Source organism: Semicossyphus pulcher, unplaced genomic scaffold (assembly GCF_022749685.1).
Source record: "Semicossyphus pulcher isolate SPU_LCO1_2020_fin unplaced genomic scaffold, fSemPul1.0.p SCAF_21, whole genome shotgun sequence".
NCBI classification, from domain to species: Eukaryota; Metazoa; Chordata; class Actinopteri; order Labriformes; family Labridae; genus Semicossyphus; species Semicossyphus pulcher.
The window spans coordinates 20062337-20087677 of NW_027211695.1; the positions used below are offsets into that span (position 1 = coordinate 20062337).

Genomic DNA, 25341 nt, shown 5'->3' on the forward strand with positions numbered 1-25341 from the left:
CGTAAGACATATAAAATTATATATGAATATAGAGAATTAATTATAGTTGTTTTTAAGGCAAAATTATGTACATGCACATAAAATAATGTATATACTAGAAAAATGTACATATTTATCAAATAGCCTTATATTTCTATTGTTTAGTTTCTCCTTCCTTATTTAATTTAATAATAATTATTATTATTATGCTATGTTATGTTTCTTATATTTAATATTAACCCTTTCTAAACAGAGCGTCCCAGCATAAGTATTTCACACGATTGTACTTACATAACCGGAATCTTAAACATACATAATAAACATCTTGAATCTTTTTAACTATATATAACTACTTCCATATGTTCACATCTAGTCTATTTATAGAGTCTGCGTTCACATGACCTTAGAGTATTTTTACAACCAGGAAAACTTCAATATTGTAGAGGACAAACCTTAAAACGTATATATTATTTTATATTTTAAAAAAAAATGCATTTTAAGAAAACGCCATTAGCCTACATAAATACTATATAAAGTTTCGTATACAAAGATATACACTAGCATACTACTACATACACTACCTTATTTAAAACCAAGAGGGGTCAGCTTGCTGATGTAGTCAAAGTTTTGCCTCTTACCAAGCCCAATCTACTTTAAAACGACAACATAAATGTATGTTAAACTCCTAGCAAGACAGTGTATAAATATCAAACAAAAAAAGTGTAAAGTTTAGACTTATCTGGTCCGGGTCTGACGACACAACACCCCCCTCTCAGTGAAGATGGACTCTCCCGTGGAATAAGACCGCGCTCGCGGGCAGGAAACTTTCGATTAGCATGTTTGGGTTTGATGGAGTTTGTCAAACGGATGTGACGGATTAAAACATTTTATAAATGTATTTAGCAAAATTAACACAAAAACTAACGCTCTCAGTAATAAGTTAATATTTTAGAAATGTAATGTAACGTGTGTAGTAAAAAGAAAGCTGTATTACGCCGTTTAGCTTAACCTGTAACTATGCTACATATTTTATAAGCTACTCGTGTTGTATTTTAAATCTTGGCATGAAAAGTTTTTCGTAACTATTACTGTTAATAAATGTAGCTAAATACACAACGCGCATTATGTCTTCTACACAGTTAAAATCTCACCCCCTGAAGAACATCACAGACCTTTGAATTTCCTCTTTAAAATAATTAAGTCAGAGCTGAATGTAAGTATCAAATTTATTCTCAAATACACAAACAAAGGTGGTGATATGAAATCAAACATGACACAGTCAATGTCATTCTTTTTGAAATGTTGAATCTTCATTTAGCACCTTAATAGTTTGGTTATACATGATTTATATAGTCACTCATACAAAAATGAAATGGGTGAATAATGCGAGTCAGTAACATAAAAATAAGCATGGGGAGCTGGGGCATTTGGATCACAGTAACTTAAGATGTACATCGCATGTAATCAGAAAGTACCGCTGTCAGCCATCTTTTACCTATTAGTACCGTTAAGCCTCTACGGTCCCACACCTGGATCTCCTCACCATTAGAGTTACTGACGACTAGGCCTACACAGTGACTACTAAACACAAGTTCACCTGACATTTTTTGGACCTATTTTCTTTTCACATTAGCTGTTCTGTGTCATTGCATTTACATAGGAGTAGTAGATATATACATAGAAGTTTATTGTCAAACAAAGCTGGAACAAAAGGTTATTTTTTAATGTACCTGGAGTGTGAAAAAAATGCAAAGAGTAAGGCACTCGTATACTCCTGTGCTGCCGAGGACTCTGGCACGACCCAGATGTGAGTACAGGATTGTATCCTTTCAAGTACAAAGTGTACCTGGAAATCTCTAGTGTTAAAACTGTGCGCTTCCTGGATGGACTCTGGCTCTGACACAAGTAGCTTCTCTCAAATATATGCGTGTTTTTGAGGATTGCAAAAGCCGTAAAGCTCTAAGAGGCACTTGAAATACTGAGTTTGCTCTTTGAGAAAGACAAACATGGAGATAAAGTGGAACTGGTCTTTCTGGATTTAGGATTAAAGAAGTGGAGATTTAGAAGAGAAACTCGATTTTTTTTGACCATATCTCACATTATTGAGTTTTAATTTTGTCCTATTTTCTTTGTCAATGTGAAACCCTGTTCTCACCATATTTGTAACAAGTGCCCTCAATCCAAAAGGCCCCTGTGCGCTCGAAAAGCTACCACCAGATCCTCGTCAAACCGGTCGGACTCTAACTTCACATAAGAAACTACATCACGTCCACAAAGAACTCGCTGGGGTTCCCCATGGCCAGGTGGAAGGACTGGCGTGATGCAGTCAGCTCGGGGGGTACTGAGCCGAGGTCACGGGTAGGCGGGGCTCCGGGAGGGCCTCCAGGAGTGGAGGAAGGAGGCGGGGGGAGAGCCGGGTGCATGGGGGCTGCGGCCATCTGCTGCGGGTGAGGAAGAGCGTGAGCGGTGGCCATGGCCGGGTGTGGGTGCTGGGGTACCATCATCACCATCATGGGGTTGTACGGCAGGATGCCGGGCGGGTAGGGGGACATGTGGGGCGGTTGGGGCATGCGGTGGTGATGCGAGCGCTGGGAGGAGGCGTGGCTGTGCTCGCTGGGGGCGGCTGAGCCGTGACCGCGCCTCAGGCTGCTGCGGGTGGAGTATTCTGATTCGCTGCCGCTGCCGGAGCGGGAGTCGGCGCCTCCACCTTCTCCGGGCGCACCAGAGGGGGATTTCTCCCCTCCGCCCACGGTGCTGCCGGGACCTTTAGTGCTGCGGCGTCGCTCGCCCTCGCTCCTCGTCGAGCCACTGCTCCGGCTCCCTGAGGGCAGAGAGAGAAATGCTGTCAGGTGTGAGGAGTTAAGCTCGCCTCAACACAGAAGTAGTTTCCATTTTTACCCATCGTGGCAACTAATCATGAGTGTAGAAAACAAACATGCAAATATGTGTTTACTTGAAGACGCCTGCAGGACAGCATTCCTTTAACAGTAAGAAACAACTAGATGTTGTCCTTTTATTACATCCACAGTTATTTATTGTTGTCCTGAAGGTTTGAGCTTCAGACAACAAGTCTTTTAAACGCAAAGCTGTTGCTGTTTGACTCTTAACTCTCAAATGTCGGCGCTCCCCTCGGGGGGCGATCTAACAATTTAGTACAGAGAGGAAAAGTGAAACCAGAACATCAGGATTCTTTGACAGTGGCAGAAAACCTCATTAAAATCTCATTGACATTTGCAACTACGCTAATGACTAAAACTCTGCCCAGGTACAGAGCCTCTTCAACAGCGAGCGGAAACTCTAGAAGAGTAGTTATATTTTTGTATTTTTTTTAGGTCCATGTGGGAATAGAGGTGTTAATCCACCCGTATGCTCCTTTAATGATGACCGTGTGACCTCGGTCTGCGCGTCTCACCTTCACTGTGCTGGCTGCCGGTGCTGCCGGGCGCGTAGCTGTAGCTGGTGAGCTCGTGGTACGGAGGCGGCTGGCTGGAGAAGGGATGCGTGGGGTACGGCTGGTAGGGGAAGGTGTGCATCATGGGCCACGGGGACGACCCGGGGAGGGGCAGGGGCGCCAGAGTGTCCTGGTCCGAGGCCCCGCTGGAGCCGTCATTGTCATTCAGGGACAGGTTGGCCATGTCTGGGTGGGAGAAGAGAGGGAGGAGAAGAAAGAGGAGAGGAGCGAGTGAGAGAAATGTTTGTGGAAAATACTTGTTTTTCTTTCTCTAATCAAGTTCTTTCTGCAGATTCTCAGTTCACTGATGGTAAGAGATTAAAGAGATCCTTCCATAACTGAGACGTCACATGTTTGACCTCCGTGCAGCCACCAGCGTGTCCACAAGCAGCCTCTGTGCTAATGTGATTAAGGCTCTGATCAGAGCGACTCACAGTTCTCGCAGTCGCTCAGATCTCCGAACACGTAGTAACACTGTTCGGAGAAGGTGATCTTGTTGACGGTGTGTCGGATGAAGCCGGCCTTCAGCAGGTTGCTGGCATACTTCCGGGCCTCGCGGCGGTCCTGGAAGCCCTCGATGTGGTGGAACAGCCACTCGACCACGTCTGAGCCTGGAGGAGGAAACACAACATGCAAGACAAGACACTGATAAAGTACAAATGTAAAAGTGAGAATCTAAAAAGAAGACAATTAAAATATATAAACACAAGTAAATCAAAGGGATGTAAAGAACTCAAAAGGAGGAGAGATCAATAAGAAACATACTTTAAAAGTGTCTGAACCACAGACTGCCTCTCACTGTACTTAATTGTACTGCAGCCAGTCAGCAGGGGGCGCCAGTTTGTGATGGAAGTGTCTTTATTTGTTAATGAAAACAAATAATATAATGTCTGGTACCACTGGTAGTAAAATGTTGTCCATGCAGAGGTCAAATGAAAGAGAGAGACAGCTTCACCTCTTCACTTCAGCTGCTCTCTCTTTCTCCTGACAGAATTATCAACATTTGACCACAACAGGAGGATTCACTTTATATTTTAATTTATGTTTGCTGTTATGCAGTTGCAGTAAGACTTTTTCTCAATGTTTTAAAAGAGTTTTAAAACAGGCAATGACTATTAATTAAATAACATTTGAGAGTACATATGAGAACAGAACTTCGGAAATAAGAGGAAAACTAGTCATGATGATGAAGCCTGATGTCGCTCTGTGTAACTCTCAGGTTTATCAATAAAGTCTCTTGTCTGCTGGCTCTTCATGCGTTCTCACGCACCCACTGGGTCAGTCGCGACGTTAATCTGAGTGATTGGCTGAGCAGCGTCACGTGTGATGATTAACAACGAACACATTAGTCTGCAAGTTTCTTGGACCCCCAAATCTCTATCGCAAAGACAAAAAGGCTGCGCAGGTTAAAATAGATGCGTTTGTCAAAACTGTAAAGAGTCCGCCGTTTGGGGACCGCTGGTCTATACAGACATTTGTGCACGATGCAATACAGATGCAAACAGCAGCAGGAAGCGTGCAGTATCTTTAACAGGTTCATGTACCCAGACTAAATTAAAGTGTATGTTTGTAATATACAATAATAATCCAGAAAAGTGTTTCATTTGGGGAAGAATTAAAAAGTTGCAAATTTTGCAACATAAACAAAACATGTTAAAATTTTTACTTTGTAAATATATAGTTTTTGAAAGATACAGTTTTATATATTTCTCTATGACTGCAGTCCTTTTGATGCTTTCTGTCTGCAATGTAAACACCAGCTCCGGTCGTGTTTTAAGACGTATAAAATTCTCCGCTTGAAATAATAAATTGTGTTTTTTCTGCAAAATATGTTTAATCCAAGGCGTCTCCTCCTTCTGCCTCATTAAACATTCCTGACTCTGCATAGGCCCCGCCCACTATGCAAATTCCCAACCGCCCCCTCCGTCGTGAAAACAAAACACGTCTCTGCCATCGTTTAGCGGCAACTTGTTGAAACTCAGCGAGCTTGAAATGTAGCAATTTGTAGTAGTAACGATGGCGGTTACAGCTGGCTCACGCATCGCCAAAGTGGTTGCCATAGGTTACAGTAATGATATGCATAGCGTCGCCCCGTCCATTAACGAGATTGGCTCCTTAGGTTTGAACACGTGTTGTTCAGCCTGTCCTTGGTACGCTGCAGGTTAAAAGCAGACAGGCCCAGCCGTGTTGTCCCTGATGTGTCTTGTAGCACATGAGAAACACCACATGGAGATGTTTACAGGGGTAAACACTGGATTTACACCGGAGGGGGGGGGCTTTAAATGCTCAACAAAAGCCTCGTAATGAAACAGTAATTGTTCCTGATGTCTCGTAAACTGCTGATTTTTACTGTATTTTAATGACAATTAAAGTTGAATTCAGGAATTTAAAAGTTTTGATTTCAAACGACACAAAACCAACAAACATGTTTGTTGACGTAGCTGTGATGCAGCTGCAGGTGACTCCAGTTAAACACGTGTTTCCAGTCAGAGAAACACTCGCCGAGTCACACGGTTCTAATTCAGCGAACATAATGCCCGCCCTGTAGAGTCCTGCGAGGCACACACTCATCACACTCGTCTCAGTCTTACCGAGGAAGGCGTTCGGGATGGTGATTTTCAGCCACATGCGGTCTCTGACCTCCAGACCGGACTCTGGCGAGGCCATGGCTTTGGCGACCGACGCCATGTCGGAGTGTAGTGATAAGTTGAAGTCATCGAAGCCTGGAAGAGGAAGAGATGGAGACATGAGAGGAAAACTGGGTCAGGAGGCGAGGAGATCAAAGAGAGGAAAGGAGCAGACGCCATTTATCACATCACAACAGCGACAAAAGCAGATGTGAGAGAGGATGCTGGTGCCAACATCGTGAGAGGAGAAGCACGGAAAAAGACTGACAGAGACTGAGGCCAGGTTTGAAAGAGGAGGACGCAGTTAAATTGGACAGTCGTACTCACGTTCGGTCTCGGTGACGGAGGAGGAGGAGGTGATGGTGCTGAGGGAGGAGCTGCCTGGGAAGGGAGGGTACGCCCCGGTCATCGCGACAGAGTGGCTCACCCACGCTGCGGGGTCTATGGGGCGGATCGGTTCATCTGTGGAGGAGAGATCAGGAGGCTGTTACTGACCTGGACAGTGAAGGTGTTTGGTCTGCGCGTGCGAGGCGGTCGTGTGTGAGGCGGTCGTGTGCGAGGCGGTCGTGTACTCACTGCGAGGCAGAGTGAAGTAGCCCTGAGGAGAAGGGTCCCAGCACTTTGCCACTGTGAGGATGATGGGCCTGGATAAGAGCAGGGGAGGAACACTTCGTCAGAATCACTGTTAAGAGTCTTTCTGAGTGTAACGAGAGATCAGCAGCTCACCCTGGTTTGTGTACGATCTCTCTCAGCACCCGCACGGCATCGTCGTTACTCATGTTCTCAAAGTTGATGTCGTTCACCTGGAAGCGAAAGAAAAACATCGACACAGATACCGTAAGCTTCGGTGTATAAGACGCACTTTTAATACTTTTTCTTCATCTGAACCTGTGCGCCCAATATACCAGTATAAAATGCAGAGGCTGAGCTCAGCTACAGCACCGGTAGCTGGCGGGATTGCAAACACATATTGCACACATATTTTTATTAATTAACAGCTATAGAAACCCTTTCTTCCCTCTGGGACACCCCCAACAACAGACTGCTTCTTATATTCCGGTGCAAGCTGAAACGATTGGTCACCAGAGTCGTCGATGGACGGTAAAATAATAACAAGGCAGCTCTTCTGATGATCGACTCGTTACAGAAGTCATTTTGTTTTGTTCCAACTGGAGGATTTGCTGTTTACGGCCTCATTTTGCCACAAGCAAAGTAATCTTACTACTGTGCTGCTCTTTATGCCGGGCCTCCCCTCCACCCTTACACTTCTGCTCAGAAGCGAGGGCCACCTCCATTACCTTCATCCTGGCTTCCCCATGCGCGTTAAAGGATCCATTTTATGATTTAATTTAGATTTTTAAACGTTTTTAAATCTTTGACTTTGTCAGCAGTTCACGACATCCTCCCTGATGTCTGCTGAAATTGTGGAACAAGCTGCGGCCTCCACGTTAGAAGTTTCTTTTATTCGTGGCTTTGATCCCTTCTCTCTGTGTCGTTTTATTGTTGTTGTTTAATGTGTTTAAATGCATCTTACAGTGTTTTTATCTCTGCTTTTTTAATTCACTGTGCAGCACGTTGGTAAACTTTGTTGTTGTTGAAAATGTGCTATATAACTAAAGTGGATTGGGTTTAATTTTAGTGTTTTATGTACATCAATGTCTCTCTGATAATCACCTGGTTTAAGGGGAAGAATACATTCAACTGATGCACACATAAGACAACACTGAGCGGCTCTAAAGCAGAAAAAAACCCAGCCCAAAATGAAGGTTTTATTCCTCCTCACCTGCAGCAGCATGTCTCCAGGTTCGATGCGTCCGTCTGCAGCCACGGCTCCGCCCTTCATGATGGAGCCGATGTAGATGCCTCCGTCCCCCCGTTCGTTGCTCTGACCCACGATGCTGATGCCCAAGAAGTTGTACTTCTCTGTATGGAAGGGAAACCAGACGAGTGTTCACAATACACACACAATCATTTGGAGGAATAAAGTGCAAGTTTATATGAAGCATTAACAGACCCATGTTGAGGGTGACGGTGATGATGTTCAAGGACATGGTGGAGTCCGTCACGCTGCTGAAGGAGGATGCCTGGAGAGGAGAGCAGACAGAATATGAGCCGTCAGACTGATGATAATGCAAACACTTAGGGAACAAAAGAGAAGGCAGGGGGGATGAGTACCCTCTCCAAGCGCGGGGGGCGCTGTTTCCTGCGTCTGCGGTGTCGTTTCAGAAGCCTGGAGGCCGTGCTCTGCTCTGTGGCACTGCTGAACCTGCACGTGCAAAGATCAGTGGAGGGTCAGAGGGGAAACTAGCTGTCGTTGACCTTGAGTAAGGTCGTTCTGAAGCCCACTAAGACTCTAAGTGATTTGTAGTTTTCACTCTGGATTATTTGTGGATCGGTCAAATCATTTATATTTCAAGACACAGCAGTGTTTCCTTCCGATCTTAACCCGACTCTCCAAAGTGTTTAATGATGCTTCACCTGCTCATGGTGTCGTCGTCCTCCGAGTCGCAGAAGCTGGTCGTCTCCAGCTCGCTGCTCATCACCGTGCTGGAGCTCTCATAGCCCGCCAGGTGGCGCTCCAGCCGGCTCTGACCGTTCATCCGAGGCCCTGAGACACCACAGAGAGCGTTTTCATGTTTGCTTTTGTTTCCCTATACATCACAAACATTCCTCCACATTCCTTGATTTCTATCACATTCGGGGGTCATTGTTTGGCTGCTGGCGGCGAGCCACATCTTGATGCTCGTTCAGACTGTTTTTCATCAGCGCTGCGATCTGCTGCTTCTCACCGTGCTGCTCCAAGCTCTCTCTGTGCCGCGGCCGCTCTCTCCTGAAGGACACGACGGACTCCGTCTCTGTCTGCTCGTCCAAGGTCTCCACGCTGCCCGTCGCGTTGGGACTGGAGGAGAAGCAGAGGGAGAATTAGAGCACGACCGAGTGATGAGCATGACTGTTTTTCCAGATGTGCGATTCACATTAAAAGCCATTAAATATGTTTTATGACTCAACAGAGCGGAGCACTTCTACTGTAAAACTGTGTGACTCAGGGTGGACTGTTGGGGGGAAGTTTCATGTCTTTTTAAGCTGTGTCCCAATCCAGCGGCTGGATCCTTTAAAGGACGCATTTGAAGGCCGACTGTGTCAAAGGCTGACCCATTTCAAAGGCTCCTTCAGCTGCAGCCGACAAATACGTCCTCCTTTTCCCGGGCCACAGAGGATCCATGACGTGCATCCTTCACGGCCCAACAATTTCAAACAAGATTTCAAACAAGATGTTGGACTCTTATGCAGCCGGGGAATTTTTAGTTTCAACTCAATCGAATAGCTCACGATACAAATGTTAAAAAACAAAACAAAAGGGGAATTAAACAAATCATCCGTAAAAAGTTTGGTGATGCTAGTTAGCCTGCTAGCTACCTGTTGCTAGGCAACAGGGGCAGCGTTTGGTGACGCAACTGTAAACAGGACGCAAGCAGGAAATCATCTGTAGACCAGACCATCTCATTTGCACCTGCACACCTCCAGGACCCTGAGGCCGACCCCTCTCACCCCGGCCTCTCTGAGACCCTCCCCTCTGGAAAGACTCTGCGCTCCATCAGGACCAAAACATCCCGCTGCAGGAACAGTTTCTTCCCCTCTGCTGCCAGCCCCGACGCCCCCCCACAGGACACAGACTCGTCCAGCCCCTCAGTCACTCGAAATGTCACGCATGTGAAGACTCTAAATCCGACTCTACGCGCTACATTAACACACACTGGACTTTATATCGTCTGTTTACGCTGCACTATTCTTAATGTGATACTGTGAGCTGTTTGTACAGATGTGCAGGATATCAGTGAGTGCAGTTTTAAATCACACCTGTTGCACATATTTTGTATGTATTGTGTTTTTTATCTTCTGCGAACGACTCATCCTTCTTTTCCACGTTTGGTTCCACGCTCTTGTTCCTACATTACCCACAATGCAACTCCCCCCCAAAAGTCTGGTCAGAGATTTTAATCCCTAACAGACAATGTCGTCACAAAAGGCTGAATCCACCTTTGAGAAGCACCAACACAGAGTCTGATGTGTTAAATTGGCTCTTTAAAGGAACTCATTTTATTTTCTGTAAACTTTTATTTCTCTTTTACAGTTTTCAGATGAGTCAGTGAAGCCAGCATTTGACAATTACCTCCTCAGTCTGCAGTTTTCTGAGTTGATTATCTGGCAGCTCAAAAACCCTGGAACAGGCTGAAGAGCTGTGAACTCTTGTGAATACATTTGGCAGGCGGGATTTACCTTTTCTCGATCAATTAGTAAAACTTTATTGATCCCTGGAGGGGCAATTATATGCAGCAAAGTGTAGGCACACAGAAACATGTCGATTAAAACAGCTTTACACAATAAATTGTTCAAACGGTGAAAAAAAAATTACAAAAACAAAAGCAGAATTTTGTAGATTTGATCCCGTTATTTTTTCACTTGTGAGATATCATGAGATTAGATTAAATGATAACCAGAAACTGAAATCTTGAAGGAGCAGCTCGCCCCTGGAAAAAGCCGCTGTCAGTCAAAGCTGGTGTTCTCTGTCATCGATAGAAGCAGTAATATTTGAAATTGGCGCCATAGCTGTGGAGAAAGTCCTACAAACAGCTTGTGGTTTCGCCCCCTCTACTTTCCTACAACACCCAGCATGCATTGCGCCCCTCACTCTGAAAGGAACGGCCCAGCGAAAGACGCTGGAGTGAAATACGACCGTTTCTCTGCAGGCGACGGCTCAGAGCGGGACTGAATCTGAAACACGACGAGAACATACCGGTGGATCGTCCAAAAAAAACTCTTCAGGTCTGCAGTCGACATTTCAAACCTGACGATTCTGAACGAGACATGACATCTGAGGCGGGCGTCCGACATTGAGGAAGTGTAGTTTAGCGAGCTCCCAGGTTTTCCAGGGCCCGTTGGAGAAGAGGATAGCATCATCCAAAGGCCAAATGGCATTAGCTCCCCATAACAGCATGATAGCACTGAGGTTGAAAATCAGCGAACTGGCCCTTTAATTAAATTTTCATCGACAGAATCCGATGATATGAGACGCATATACGAGTTTCAGACCGTAAGAGACTCAGGAAGCGTCGAGTCTCCACTTACTGCACATCGAACACTCGGAGACGTCTCACTTGGAAACCTTTCATGGATGATGTTACATGTTAAGAATGTAGTGTTGCCTTTACAGCATCACGGACCACAATGGAAAAAAGTGGACTTCACTATGTCATCTTTCTCAGGGGGCGATGATGTCACGTCCTCCCTCTCATACAGTCAAATAAACTAAATGTGCTGCACGTGTAAGGTCACAGGTCACAATGAGGACAGCATGACGGTGGAGCTAGGGTGTATCCCGACAATGATTCAGACTTCAACGTCAGGTTTGACGTTTAGAGGAAGTTAAAAAAAGAAGTCTTTAAAGAGTTAAAGAAAATGTCGAGTAGATCTTTCATTTTTCTACTTATTGGCCGACATTTAAACCCTTACAAAAGTAACTACAATAAGCTAACATTGGAAGATATATAATGGGAAAGCTATAGTGGGTGTACTACATACAGTGGATGCTGCAGCGTGCGGACCAGAGGACATTGTTCCCCACCGTGAGCGGCACTTTCTTTAGTTTGTAGTCTCTTCTACAAACCGCCGACACAAACAGCTGATCCGACACCGCACGCTGCAGGCGAAGTAACACGTATGTGCTGCGGCCCACACAAATATAGCGTACAATCGATACCACTGTTGATTTTTAGGTGAGACGTCCTTATAAGTGGATCAATTACGTGTGGGATTGACCTGATCTGCAGCGGCATATAGCCTAGCATCCGTGCCAGCACTCCGACCGGTTTCTAAACACCGGGGCCGTGCCGACCAGCATCCACTGTGTGTAGTACACTTACTATTGATATACAACCCCACTTCAAACAAACCGAAATATCCCAATAAGAACAAAGTCATTTTTCCCCACTATCAAGCATCGGGGAAAAAGGAGCGAGAAGAAGTCTCCCTGTGACCAACCTATCACATGCAGAGCTGCTGACAGGCCGGTGTGCGTGCAGCGACAAGCCGATCACACATGTAGACCGAGAACGCCCTCATACTTCATGATGAAAGCAGGACGGGGAAGAAAAAAAAAAAGACCCTATAATTTGAGCACAATTAATTTTCCAGTATGAGCAACACTCTTGGATCCAGCTCCGACGACAGCATGGAAAAAAAAAAGATCTAATGTGGGTTAATTTTCCAGGAGCTGCAAACCGCACATTTGGAAATTATTTAATTTGAAACTGGATTAAAAAGAATCAGAGCTCCGTCCTGCAGCCGCAGGAGACAGGCAGCACGAGGACTAAACATTAGAACTGAATGAGAAGGCTGCAGCCATGATGTGAGGCTGCACAGACGGCTGTGAACTCTACTCGACCCCTCAACCCAACTATAAGAGCTCCAGATGACTTCCCGCGGACCTGAAAGAGACGCTAAGAGGCTTTTAAATTATAGTTTGTGTTGGACAGTCGAGCTACGTCAAATAGTTTGGTTTCCACGCTTTCAGTGGGATAATATGAATCCTAAAAGAGCTTCATGTCAGTCTGAAGATGTCTGCAGCTACACTGCACTGTTGTTTCAGACCTTACCTTTAAAGAGGGTGTGTTATGCTTCACATTTAAGACATATATAATGTTACAGTGTTGGATGTCCAGACTACACGTGGGTGAAGTTTCAGATCTGTAGGTGACAGCATGTCGGAGTAATCCCCAGACTGCTCAGCTCCGTCTGCAGGCTGCTGTGAACGCCAGGTTTCACACTGTTTTTTTGTACAGCAGGCTTCAGAGAGCTGGCCAATCAGAAGAAAGCTGGCTTGTAGGGGCGGGGTTTCTTAAAGGGACAGAGCTGACTGAGTGGTTTCAGGCAGAGGCTGTATGAGGGCCTGCACAGAGCACCAGTGTGAGAAACATGAGTTTTTTAACTGTAAATGATGCTAAGCTACAGGTATCACAGGGTGAAATATGACGCTTTAAATTAGCTTAATACCCCCCCTTTAAAGGTGACATATCTATTTCTACTGCCTTATCAATCTTCTCTCTCCTGATATTAACAACCAATGGATCACACACAAACAGAGATGATCACATGACTTTACGGTGACTTTCAGCATCTTTCAGCTCGTGTTTTGGTTTAACAATCCCACACTTTACGCTTTTATTTCAGTCTCAACACTTTCAGAAGCGTAATTTCAAAATAAAAGCTCAAATAAAGCCAGATAAAGTTAGAGACCGGCTGGTTAACATGGTGGAGCTTTAAGCAGCCAAAAAGAACAAAGATGTCTCCACATAAAGGCGAATGTTTGTGCTGGTTGTTTTAAAAGGCATCTGTTAGCATGTTCATCCATGCATCCATTATCTATACAGCATATCCATTCAGGGTCGCGGTCGGGCTGGAGCCTATCCCAGCTGTCATTGGGCGGGAGGCGGGGTTACACCCTGGACTGATGACCAGTCACAGGGCTGACACATAGACCCCTTTCCCACTGGTCAAAACCCTCCACTAACACCCGGCTTTTATGCATTAAAGGTAAAGGCTGCAATCAGCATCCAGACCCGGGTCAAATGACTGCAGTAGACCCGGGTAATTATCACCTCAGCTCCGATCGGCATTGATGGGAACACTAAACCAGTGCTGACACGGTAATCTCCGCCCCCTCACCGGCGTGACGCTATGCTCCGTCTGTAACTTCGTTTACTAACCCTGTTTCCGGCGCGTTTGTGACGTCAGACGGTGACGCGGCAGAAAAGAGAGCGACAGGAGGATACTTCACTGGCAATGGGAAAAGATCGGCATCTATAAGCAGGTCTCCCGTGTCTGAACAACCCACGTCAGCGCGCTAATTTTGGTGGGAAAGAGGTAATAGAGACAGACAATCTTTCATTCACACCTACGGGCTATTTTAGAGTCACCACTGAACCCAACGAGCATCTGTGGGAGGAAGCCGGAGAGACGGGGAGGCCCCTACGCCCGAACCGGGATGTTTTTTTATATCATTAAGATAAAAATAGTTTAAAAGTGCGTAACAACGTTGTAAAATCAAGTGTGTGTGACAGCGTCTCCACAGAACCGGTCATGTTAACAACAAGGGCGGCACCGGCTCAGACCAGGTGGAAGCGAGCTGCACTTTTCCTGCTCGTCTTGTTGTAACTCGATACTGGGAGTGAACAAGACATTCAGGGACAGATACAGTAGCTACAGAACAGCTAAGGGACGAACACAGGTGTGTGTTGAGTGCTAAGTAAGATGAACGTCTCTGCGCTTTGCTTACTGGAAGGAGGGCGGTCTGGAGTCCCCGATGCCCCCGGTCCTCTCTGCAGGTGGGGGCGGGAGGGGCGGAGGAGGGGGCGAAGGCTGGGTCGTCGTCTCCACAGGGGGGACGACAGCCACCGGAGGCTCTGCTGCGGGAGTGTCTGAAGATACCAGCTGAAAGAGACGGATGAAAATGGAATAAACATGTGTAGTGGAGGAGACTGGCGGAGAACAGGTTGTACAAATTGAGAGGAGAGGGTGAGAAAAGGAGAGGAAAGAAGGGAGGAGGAGGGAGGAGGAGGAGCGGGTAAGATGTCAATTGCTTTGACACACAAACACTGTACTCTTTTCAGATCGTTCGTCTCAGGGGCAAAGTGTAACTTTATCCTACACTTAACCTGTCTGTGCTCATTATGCAGCAACAGTGCCCACGCAGACACACACAGGTAACACACAGCAACAATCAGGATGAGTGACACACGGCCTCCAGTTACACGAAGCACTAAAACGCACATCGGACGGGGCGGCGTAAATATGAGACGTAACGTAGTTTTTCAACCATCAGCCTGCACAGATGACGTCCCCTCCCCACTAATGGCTCCCAACACTCGTCTTCAGGGACCCCTCCGTGCCTCCGTCCCGGCCTGCAGCTCACATATCAGTCCCTCTGCTCTCCCAGCTTTGTTCCCCCCTCTCTTAATGCTTCCCCTCGTTCTTATGCACTTAACAGATGCTCCGGCCTCAAGCCTTGCTTATCTGGGCCGCCGTCCCGATGTTTTGTCTCCATTCAAATGAAACCTGCAGGGCGGGAGGAGGGGGGGTGACAACCAGGCCTTCTACTAGAGACGTATGAAAGTAAAGCTGGAAACTCAGTGTACGATCACTTGTAACACACTGTGCTGCTTGTAGCTGGAAGCTTGAGAAGCGATTAACACAAGAATAAAACATTTGTGCTGCTCGGGGTTAAAGAAGAAAACAGACGTCTCTTTCAGCGGCTCAGAAAATGTTTTTAAGGTTTGTCATGTAACGGCTCAATTCTGACACGATCGCAATAACTTGGTTATTTTAATGTGGTTTCACGCAGGGCTGTGATTCTAATACAATAAACGCAGTGTGTTTACATGTTCATATAAACAACTAACACTCATACTGTTTATTATTTGGGACTTTAAAGTCTATTTTCTCGACTCTTAAAAAGTACAGAGAGTGCAGGTTGAGCTCACCGTATCCTACTTCCTGTTGCACCATTGACTGTATGAAAAGATGGACGACGCGTCTCCATCTGCTCTCATTGTACGAAATTGAAGCCAAAATAGCCCCCGTGACCGGAGCTGTCATGTCGGCCACCTTTTTATGCAGTCTATCGTCAGCACACACGTCCTTCCGCTGTGTGTGCGCTGCAGGTGTGGCATATAAAAAGTAAACACTCCGTGGCAGGTCGGCTCTGTGAATGGTCCGTTTGTGGCCTCGAGCACGAGGTGCTGCTGATTGCCGGAGTAAGAGCTGCCTCACGTAACGGAGCGTCTGCCTCGATCATCCCGCCGGCAGGATTGCTTGTTCAGTTTACCGGCAGGTGACACACAGACTCTACAGCTCAGCATCACCTCGCTCTGCGCTCTGATGGAAGAGCTACACTAACGAGACGTCAAGCGGTTTTGTTGTACATTAGTGATGTTTTTTGTTTTGAATCAAGCAACAGTAAAGTAACAGCTTGACATGTTTCAGTTTGCTTCACTATCACACATCCTGTGATGTGACTGTTGGGAACACGACTATATACAGTCCACTCCGGACACTTTAAATACTTGTTCTAATAAAAAACATAAAACTCAAGGCTGATAAGAAGGCTGGATTTTTCTTTTCTTTACGGGTGTCTTACTTCTAACAACGAAAATCCAATAAAAACAATCAAATGTTAACATTCAGACAAAGGAACCTCTTACTGCTACAAAGATGGAGATAATACAGGAAATATTTATGATAGGAAGAGCTGACTTCACTGCCAACAATAAGACTGAATGAGACTACAGGACGATGTGGACGTTGAGACAGGACAGCAGGAGGGCTCGACGCTTCTCTGATGTTTCTGTGGAATATCTTAAATACAGGCGTCCATTAAACTAAACAGGACTAAAGAATAGATGTAATGGATGAAAGCAGTCGACGCTGATGGCTGAAGCTGCAGCAGGATTCGTCTCATAGATCCTGCGAGTCTGTTTAACCTGGCTGCACAGTCAGTGTGGTTCAGGTTTCCACCGTCTCCTGGAGACTTTGAACCAAACACTCCCCAAAGCTCAGACTAAGACTAGAAAAGAGTCCGTAATGATGAAACATTATATACAATAATCAAAGCTAATGAGTCTGTTCTGACATGTTATTATTAATGAGCGGGGTCTGAGGGAAGTCAAACAACAAGACGTTTTCACAAAGGAGCCGAGGTGAGACATTTTCAACATAAGGTGAGGTTTGTGTTTTCTTACCCATGACACCACTCTGCCGTTGAAGCACGGCAGCTTGGCGCTGTCGTCGGAAATCTCCTCCTTCACCACCCTGAAACAGAGAGACTCAGTGAGGCTGAGGAGGAAGGAGTTTACATTACAGGCACATTACATTAAATACATTAAGCTACGACAACAGCAGGGCTGTAATTCGTTTGAATAGGCATCTGAAATCTCTAGATGCTCTGTGTTGCTTTAACATGTGTGAGTGAGTTGTGTGAGCAGCGAAAACATCTGCTGATCGAGCAATATGTTAGCTTGTATCACATCAACACAACAGCTTTAAAGTCACTTTAAAATTTAAAGTAAATTCCCAAGACGGTCAACATTAGAAGAATAGCAGTAATATGCCCTTAAAGCTCTTAAACATTGCTGCTTAAAGCCCCCCTCCAGTGTTAATCCAGTGTGTAACCTTGTAAACATCTCCATGTGCTACAAGACATATCAGCAGTCATCTCCAAGGCTGGGCCTGTCTGCTTTTAACCTGCAGTGTACCAAGGACAGGCTGAACAACACGTTTTCAGATCGGCAAGTTTGTGACGTCACAAACCTAAGGAGCCAATCCCGTTAATGGACGGGGTGATGCTATGCATATCATTATGTGCAACCTATGGCAACCACTTCGGCGATGCGCGAGCCAGCTGTAACCGTCATCGTCACTACTACAAATTACTACATTTCAAGCTCGCTAAGTTACCGTTAAACGATGGCAGAGACGTGTTTTGAGGAGATGACTCGGAAGGTAATTAAACATATTTTGTAGAAAAATCAGACACAATTTATTATTTCAAGCAGAACATTTTATACGTCTTAAAACAGCTGTAAGCTACCAAATCTGACACCTTACTTTTCTCAAGCTCCTTCCTACAAACATTTGAGGACCTTGTTTCAAACCATGTGATTTATAAGCTTAACTTAATAATCACAAATTAATAGTTTTATTCAGGAGATTGAAACTAACTAAAAATGACTGTACAGAGATGCTGTTGCATCTTTTGGAACTAAGAACTCCAAGAACAGAGTGACGCCTCCCTCCTCACAAAGGATCTTTGGCTGAGCACAGAACAGAGTGATTCAACCAGACAACAGACACGTTTAATTTTAGCCTTCTATTAAGTCACTGTCTGAGTCAGCTGTAACAGCTGATACGATCTGCTAACTTTGTAACATTTGTCTCTCTGAGCGGCTGACAATCGGAAGCTGCTGCCTGGTCTGGATTCTGAGACTCGTTTGTGAGCTAATCCGCCAGTTTCCACCTCTGAGTCTGAACTCAGAGCAGTCATACCAGAGAACGCTGGCACATCAACATGCCAAATTCTTTTGAAATATACCCAGATCAGCTGCACCGCCATCTGAGGCCCGGCTTGCGACGTCTTTATAAGCACACATGACAAAGACATGATGTAACTGAATCCAGCCAGACAGCCACAGATGGAGATCACTCTCTCTCAGTGTGTCGCTGTAACAACATGTATTTAAAGCAACAATCCACGGTACATATGCAACATAAATCAAAATCATATGAAAGAGCATCACTGGGGTTTTCCTGCGGCGTAATCTTATTACCAAACACCAGCCGAGCCATGACGTTATGAATTAGCACAATCAAAGAAAAGAGCTAACTCAATTAGCTTCCTGGGGCGAGTTACAGACATGAAAGTTTCTTCTTTCACATTAATGAACTGAAACCTGCTCAGCTCAACGTCTGTTCTTTACATGAAGATAAACGGAGGAGGCAGCCAGGAGCAAAATACAAGTGGAAATAGCCTTCTTGTTTTGGTGCATGTGACATTAGTTTGCATAATTGGTCAGTAGCAAGACACATAATAGCCATCACTTTCCTCATATGACCCAGGCCTGTTACTATGACAACCTTTTTTCACCGTGTGTCTGTAATGAGCAGAAATGTCTGCGTGTCGTGTCAGGAAAGTCGCTGTGTTTCCGGGTGCTTGAGGAAGACGAGGGCCGTCTAATGAGGAATTCTCAATATGTGTGGTGTTGTGAATTATTAATATTTGACACACACTGGAGACGACTCTCCGCTCTCCACTTGGCAGGACACAACCGGATGAAATGAAATATCTCGCCACAATCATCCCCTCCGATCCGTCTGCAAAATATGTTTGAAATTCTTAAAACAAGGGCGCCGATGTAGCTCAGCGGTTAAATCTGCGGCGGGCTCGACTCCCACCCTCGGCCCTTTGCCGCATGTAGTCCCAACTCTCTCTTCTCCTGTTCCCGACACTGTCCACCGTCCTCTCTGGAAATGAATGCATCAAAGGCCAAAGGAAATCTTAAAATGACTGTAACTGTGTCCCAGTCCACGGGCTGCAGCCTTCCAAGGAGGCAGGCCACGGAGGATGCTCCATTTATAGCCTGCGTAGACCGTTAAAGCCGAACTGAAATGAGGCGGTCTGGTCTACCCTTGCGACACCAAATGGCGCTGCATGGAAGCTAGCGGGCTTACTAGTTAGCATAACTAACGTCGAGTAAGTTAACCTATTATTTTAAAGATAATGGCCCAATCCCAATCTCCACATTCACGGACTCGAAGGCGTGTTCCTGGTGAGTGTGTGAGTGTTTCATGCTGTCCCACAGTCAGATCACAGAGTGCGTGAGGGCTCTGATGCAGACTTTGCAGACTTTCCTGTGGGACTTACCCAGAGTTCATAGCGAACTTGTATACGAACGTGATTGTCCAGCCCACCCACTAAAAGTAAACAAATGTTTGTAAATTGTAGTATTCAATAAAGTTTGAACAAATGTAAACAATGCGAGCGTGGCCGGTGACGGGAACCACAAATACGTTTTTCTGCAAGTCTGCAGGTCTGCTTTTTTACTCATTAGATTTAACGGCACATCTGGTTTCCAGGCAACGTGTGATGCCATGATAGTGCGTCCCATTCCTCGTTTTTTATGCCGTTCTCAAACCCTCACGGACTCACGCACTGCACGCCTGACGCCATTAAAGTCTGTGAGTGTTCAGTGCTTAGGCTTTAGGGTGGAGACTGGGATTGGGCCAATTTGTTTCTTTAGTTTTCTTAAACATTTTTAAAGCGTATATCTCGGCCGCGTAAGAGTCCGCCATCTTGTTTGAACTGCCATGCGATGCATCTCGGGATACGAAACGGAGGACGCATTTGTCAGCCGCATCTGAAGGAGCCTTCAAATTGGGAAAGCCCTCAACTCGCCGCTTCACCCAAACGTTTCACCTGTTTCATAGGACGAACAGAGGCGTAATAATCCCGCCTTGAACTGTTTAAAAGGGGCTGTAGTTAGGACTTGTGGGTAAATTCACGATGATCCTGACAATGCAAAACCAACACAATCAAATTATCATTCAACAACTAAAACATCCTATATCGTCCAATCACTACATCCATTCATATAAAGCATGTGGAGGCGGGACTGACACAAGTAGGCATGATTTCCTATCACCATGCCTGCATTGTTTTGAAGTCGAGGTTGAAGGTCCTAGAACCTAAATGAGAAGTTGGCTGTTTTACTGGCATCTAGCTCTTATAGAAACCTCTTATACGAATGCAAATCAAATACACATAACACAATAACCCTCACACAGCAGCCCCTGCAGAGCCCACGCAACCAAAGCTCCTTAAAGGCAACGCATCCGTCTGGCTCGTCCTCCCTCCTCCGTGCTCTTCCTCCATGTTTAGTCAGAAAGGCGAACGCTCGCCTTCAGCTGTGTAATTTCCCCCCCAGCAGCCTGCCAACATGTTATTACAGCAGGGCCGGCGCTACACGGAGGACACTCGACTTGCTCCATCACATGTTTCCCCACTTCCAGCTTCATGAGCCAGCGTGCCTCCCCGTCTGAGTGCGAGGCTTGGTCAGGCTCCGCTGGGCTTTAGTAAGCAGCTGTTGAGAGCTGGTTTTGTGGCTGAGTGTTAGCGTACGGCCAGATTGTTGTGGGCACTAGTGGGGAAGCTTTATAGAAGCGTGTGTGGCCACTGAATGTGAGCTCACAGACGGTTTTTCCTTCATAGGATTTAGTTAACTTTTCCCCTTTTAGACGCTGCGAGGAAAAGCATCTCGACAGCGGATGAACAGATGCAACATTCTTCTCCGGAGAGCGTAATTGTCTTCATTCCTCGGCCCTCCAAACAAACAAGCGAGCACAGTCGAGTCATTTCACACACACTCTAAAATGCCTCCAATAACGCACGAACAACCCTGAAATATGCTGCGTTTAAAACCTGAATTTCGACCCCCTCCTCCCCTTCTTTCCAGTCCCTTGCGAGCATTAAATTCCTCAATCCCCCTTTCTGACAATTAATCTTCCTTACAGCTCCCTCACCGGCGTTCACACAGGAGAATATCTAATAACTCTCCCTCCTTTTCTCCCCTTTCTTCTCCCCTTGGACGCCCCAGACACCCAAGCAAATGGCCTCCGTCCAGCCCCAGGTTTCTCCAGCCCAGGACTCAGGCCTGCTCTGCTCCACGGATCTCCCCCCACCGCCGCCACACACACAGCTCTCTCTCCCCGGTCGACAGCTGGCCTCGTACCAGGGCAAATGAAAACACACACTATTACACACTTCTCTCCTGGGTCAAAGAGAGAGGGAGGGAGGGAGGGGGAGAAAAAAAGTGTCCCTGCTTTGATTGGACAGCTGACTCCGAGCTATGTTTGAAATTTTTTCATCTGAACTCAGTCGGGGATATTCAGATGAGGGAGTGATGCCGGAGATTTGAGAGAAGAAGAAGTGGGACTCTTTCTTCTTTGCTCTGCTGGACGAGTCCGGCGTGGGTGGGCGGCTATTTTTCTGAGGACTTTTTGCCTTTAGAAAAACACAAACATTGCGTGCTCGCTTACAAGCACACAGCGACTAAATGCAATCCCGGTAACACGGGGGAAAACATTCGACAGCGACCAGGAAAGTCCACTGAAGGTTGCGGTAAAGTTGGTCGAGTTAAAGTGCAAAAGGACGACTCTACGGAGAATACTGCGCCCGTAGGAATTACACATAATATCTTCTCACAGTTTATTAGGTGTACACACACAGTTGCCAGTTTATTGGGTACATTTAGCTCATTCAGCAGTCCTGGAATAAATCCTTCCTTCATTAAGGCTGGAACACGAGACGCGTTGACTCAACTGTGGAATCATCTTAAAGGCTGTTCCGATGCCTTTGATCTGTTACGCGTCTAATATTTAGCCTATCCACATTCATATATGTGAGGTGATCTATGTCCCTTTAAACAATCAATTAAACTGTAAGTCAAAGAAGAGACGCCTAACGCCTGCTTAGCAAAAACTCAATCTAAGACCCCTCAGCCATCAGGAGTCAGCACATATCTAGATAACAGATCACCTCCTCTTCTGCGCGGTGGTCACCGCCAACAGTACGACCATCAATCCAACATGTTGAGATGGAGTTGGAGTTGAGAAGAATTTGGAGAAAGTCGTACAAACAGCTCGTGGTTTCGCCCGTTCTACATTCCTACAACACCCAGCATGCATTGCACCCCTCCCTCTGAAAGGAACGACCCAGCGAGGGACGCTGGAGTGAAATGCTACCGTTTAGCTGCAGGCAACGGCTCCGAAAAGAATCCGAAATAATTCAGGTCACATTTCAAACCTGACGATTCTGAACAAGACGTGACATCGGGGGCGGGCGTTAGATTGAGGACGTGTAGTTTAGCGAGCTCCCTCCAGGGACCATTGGAGAAGCGGATAGTGTCCTCCAAAGGCTCAGAGTGAAATTGCATTTTTCCCCCACCATGACGGCATTAGCGCCCCATGATAGCATGACAGGACTGAGGTTGAAAATCGGCGAACTGGCCCTTTAAGGTGGTAAATGGACTGTCACTCAAAGCTGCTTTTACACTACACGTCACATTCACCCATTCACACTCACAACCATACACTGATTGCTGCTACAGAAAGTGCCCAACTGTCAATCACTCATCACGGTCACACGCCGATGGCTCTGCCACCAGGAGCAATTCGGGGGTTTTTGGGTGTCTTGCTCAGGGACACTTGGTCATGTAGGCTGAGGGAGCTGGGGATCGATTCACCAACCTGCCGTGTGAAAGACGACCGACTCCACCACTGAGCCGCCACAGCCGCCCAAGGTGGGACATGTTGCAAACACAGCAGCTAATATGCACGCTTAAATATGTGTTAAATTATCACACTTCATATCGACATCACAGTAAAGAAACAAAGTAATTGTACAGTGATTTCTGTGCAGGCCTAATAGTCAACATCTGTCTACAGAGATTAGTATAAACTAAATCACTGGTTCCATCTTCTTAAATTAGAAATATGTTGCGTCTCGGTTTGGGGCTGTTGACAAAGGAAAACAAAACATCTGAAGACGTCGTCTTTAGCTCAGGGAACATAAGGATACGAGTTTTGAAGCCAAGAGATTAATCAAAGAACTAATAGAAAGATAAACTGGAAATGAAAGTAATATTTCTGTGCTCCATTTAATCAATGAGAGTTCTAGTTTCCTAGATCAGTCCTCTTTAAGGATGCAAGTGATTAATTTGCTCAATTATTGTCTGTTTTTGTTGTAAAATTATGGACAGCTAAGAACACAAAAATAGGGCTGAAGACAAAAATAGGTTCCAACAGCTCGAAATGACGTCATTGCTTACACTGCCTCCTGACCCGGCACCATTCATAGTTACATAAAATGATGAAACAAAAAGCTAGTAGCTCACGAAACGAGAGGGATTTTTCTAACAATGGAACTTCGGATGGCGAGTATTTTAAGGGCAGTTTGCACAGATTTTCTCAAAAGAACAGCTCCACAAATCAGTTCTCTTTCTTAATATTCAAATGATGTGCATCCACAGGGCAGCTCCAGCCGGCCGGCTCTGCCAAGGCTCGATCAAAAGCCATCACATCCATTTCATTTTCTATGTTCGGGTTGATACTGCTGCTCCCTTGGCACAGGCTCCGATGGTGCCATCCAAAGAGGAAGAGAAGCAAATGGCCCAGCCTTCAAACTCATCCAAGACTACAATGCATTTAACAGGAGCCCTAAGGGTCTCAGTGTGTGAATAAACCACAAACATGCATTCCTGTGCAAGAAAAAAAAAGCACAGCCAGCCACACAGAAAAAAAAACAAGATTAATTGATAGAGGAGAGGAGACAGCTCTTTCTGGGAGAAAAGGGGGAGAGGAAGCCGGGGAATGAAAGGATGGCTGGCAGGCCAAAGTGTTAAAGAGGGGAGACAAAACCCTGGCTTCAGTCCTCACTGAAAGAAAAGGCGAGGATTTCACAAGATGATGGACTGAAGGAGGGAGGGAGGGATGAGGATTAGGGTAAAGAAAAGCAGCAGGGACAGGGAATGCCTCCCATTGTAATGATGATGTTTTCTAGCCTACATACCCTTAGTATTTATAGAAGCACTTGGATATTCACCACAGGTCATTATACCTCTGCAGTTTCTGATTAAGGATGTGTAGGCTGCTTTATGTGTATTGTCCCTGTGCCATAAGTTATTCCCTGTGACCAATATGCGACAGCCGGTCACAAGATATGATTGCATGACTTATTTGACACGCAAACATGCAGAAATTCCAGCATAGACACCCTTTTTTATTTAGTAAAGGTAGCATTTCTAGTGTTAACTTGTGCTCTCTTCACCACTCAGAAAACAAAGTCACGCTCATGAGCTCTTTTCCAACTTTTATCACAACTTTTTACTTATATATGTATATGAATTAATGCTTTATTAGCTGTTAATAACGTTCCCTTGTTTAGCATGCAAACCACATAGCTCTTCCCTGCTAAAGGAAACAATCAGTGCAGCTCACCCGAAGTCCTGGTCCATAGACTTGAAGAAGAATTTGTAGTTCGGCTTGTTTAAAACCTGTTTAAAATCCAGCAAAGTGATATTTTCGGCAGCAATAGGTATCTTCACCAAATACGGCGTCTCCTCCTCGTCGATGTGATAAATTATTTTGGTTTCCGCCATCTCTACGGTTGCTTTTTTCCAGTCACCACAAGAAACACACTCTGAGGCGAGGTAACTTTGTTGGGTAGTTAGTTAGCTAGCGGCGCAGCTAGCTCGGTGGCTAACGAGACGGCAGAGGTGAAACGATGACGGCCACTGAGGTTTTTCAGCCCGAGCCAGAGGACGTAAAGCGTAAAAACCCTGCGCTAAAAGCTCGCTGTCCGACTTTAAAGAAGTGAAAACTCGCATTCCCCCTGCTACCGAGGGGCGAAAAACGACGGACACGCTACATTCACACGACCTAACTTCCAACAACTTTTCCCCCAACAAAAACATACAGGGGAGGGGGTCTAAAAACTTTTCACCACTTTTTGCGAGCCAACGCGGCGTGTGACGTCAACACGTACCCCCTTTTTTACGTGCTGTCCCAGCAACTGCTACTATGAAGAAATAAGTATTCAAACGTTCTAAATGTTTTTAGGATGTCAAACATAAAACATCCACAATTAATACACTTTTATTAACCTAGTTAAACGCTGGTGTT

At 45.7% G+C, this 25341-nt stretch overlaps 1 protein-coding gene across 1 annotated transcript; it reads right to left on the reverse strand.

The window, feature by feature from the left end:
* Positions 1-1218: 1218 nt before the first annotated feature.
* On the reverse strand, positions 1219-25104 carry dvl2 (dishevelled segment polarity protein 2). Its single transcript, XM_069672012.1, has 15 exons — positions 24658-25104; positions 16851-16920; positions 14390-14544; positions 8847-8956; positions 8536-8665; positions 8233-8323; positions 8072-8141; positions 7841-7980; positions 6784-6860; positions 6634-6701; positions 6385-6519; positions 6022-6153; positions 3865-4041; positions 3392-3616; positions 1219-2800 (listed from the first exon to the last, which is right to left on the reverse strand). Exons 1-15 carry the CDS (start codon positions 24816-24818, stop codon positions 2238-2240), a joined length of 2304 nt encoding a protein of 767 aa, XP_069528113.1. The 5' UTR covers positions 24819-25104; the 3' UTR covers positions 1219-2237.
* Between the last annotated feature and the right edge of the window lie 237 nt (positions 25105-25341).

What these genes read in the sequence shown, in the direction of transcription:
- dvl2 (XM_069672012.1), bottom strand. Translation starts at nt 24,818, where the DNA reads ATGGCGGAAACCAAAATAATTTATCACATCGACGAGGAGGAGACGCCG. An exon ending in CTGGAGACATGCTGCTGCAG is followed by an intron (nt 6,861 to 7,840) that starts GTGAGGAGGAAT and finishes TTTCGCTTCCAG; the next exon opens with GTGAACGACATCAACTTTGA. An exon ending in CATCCCGAACGCCTTCCTCG is followed by an intron (nt 4,042 to 6,021) that starts GTAAGACTGAGA and finishes TTCCTCCTCCAG; the next exon opens with GCTCAGACGTGGTCGAGTGG.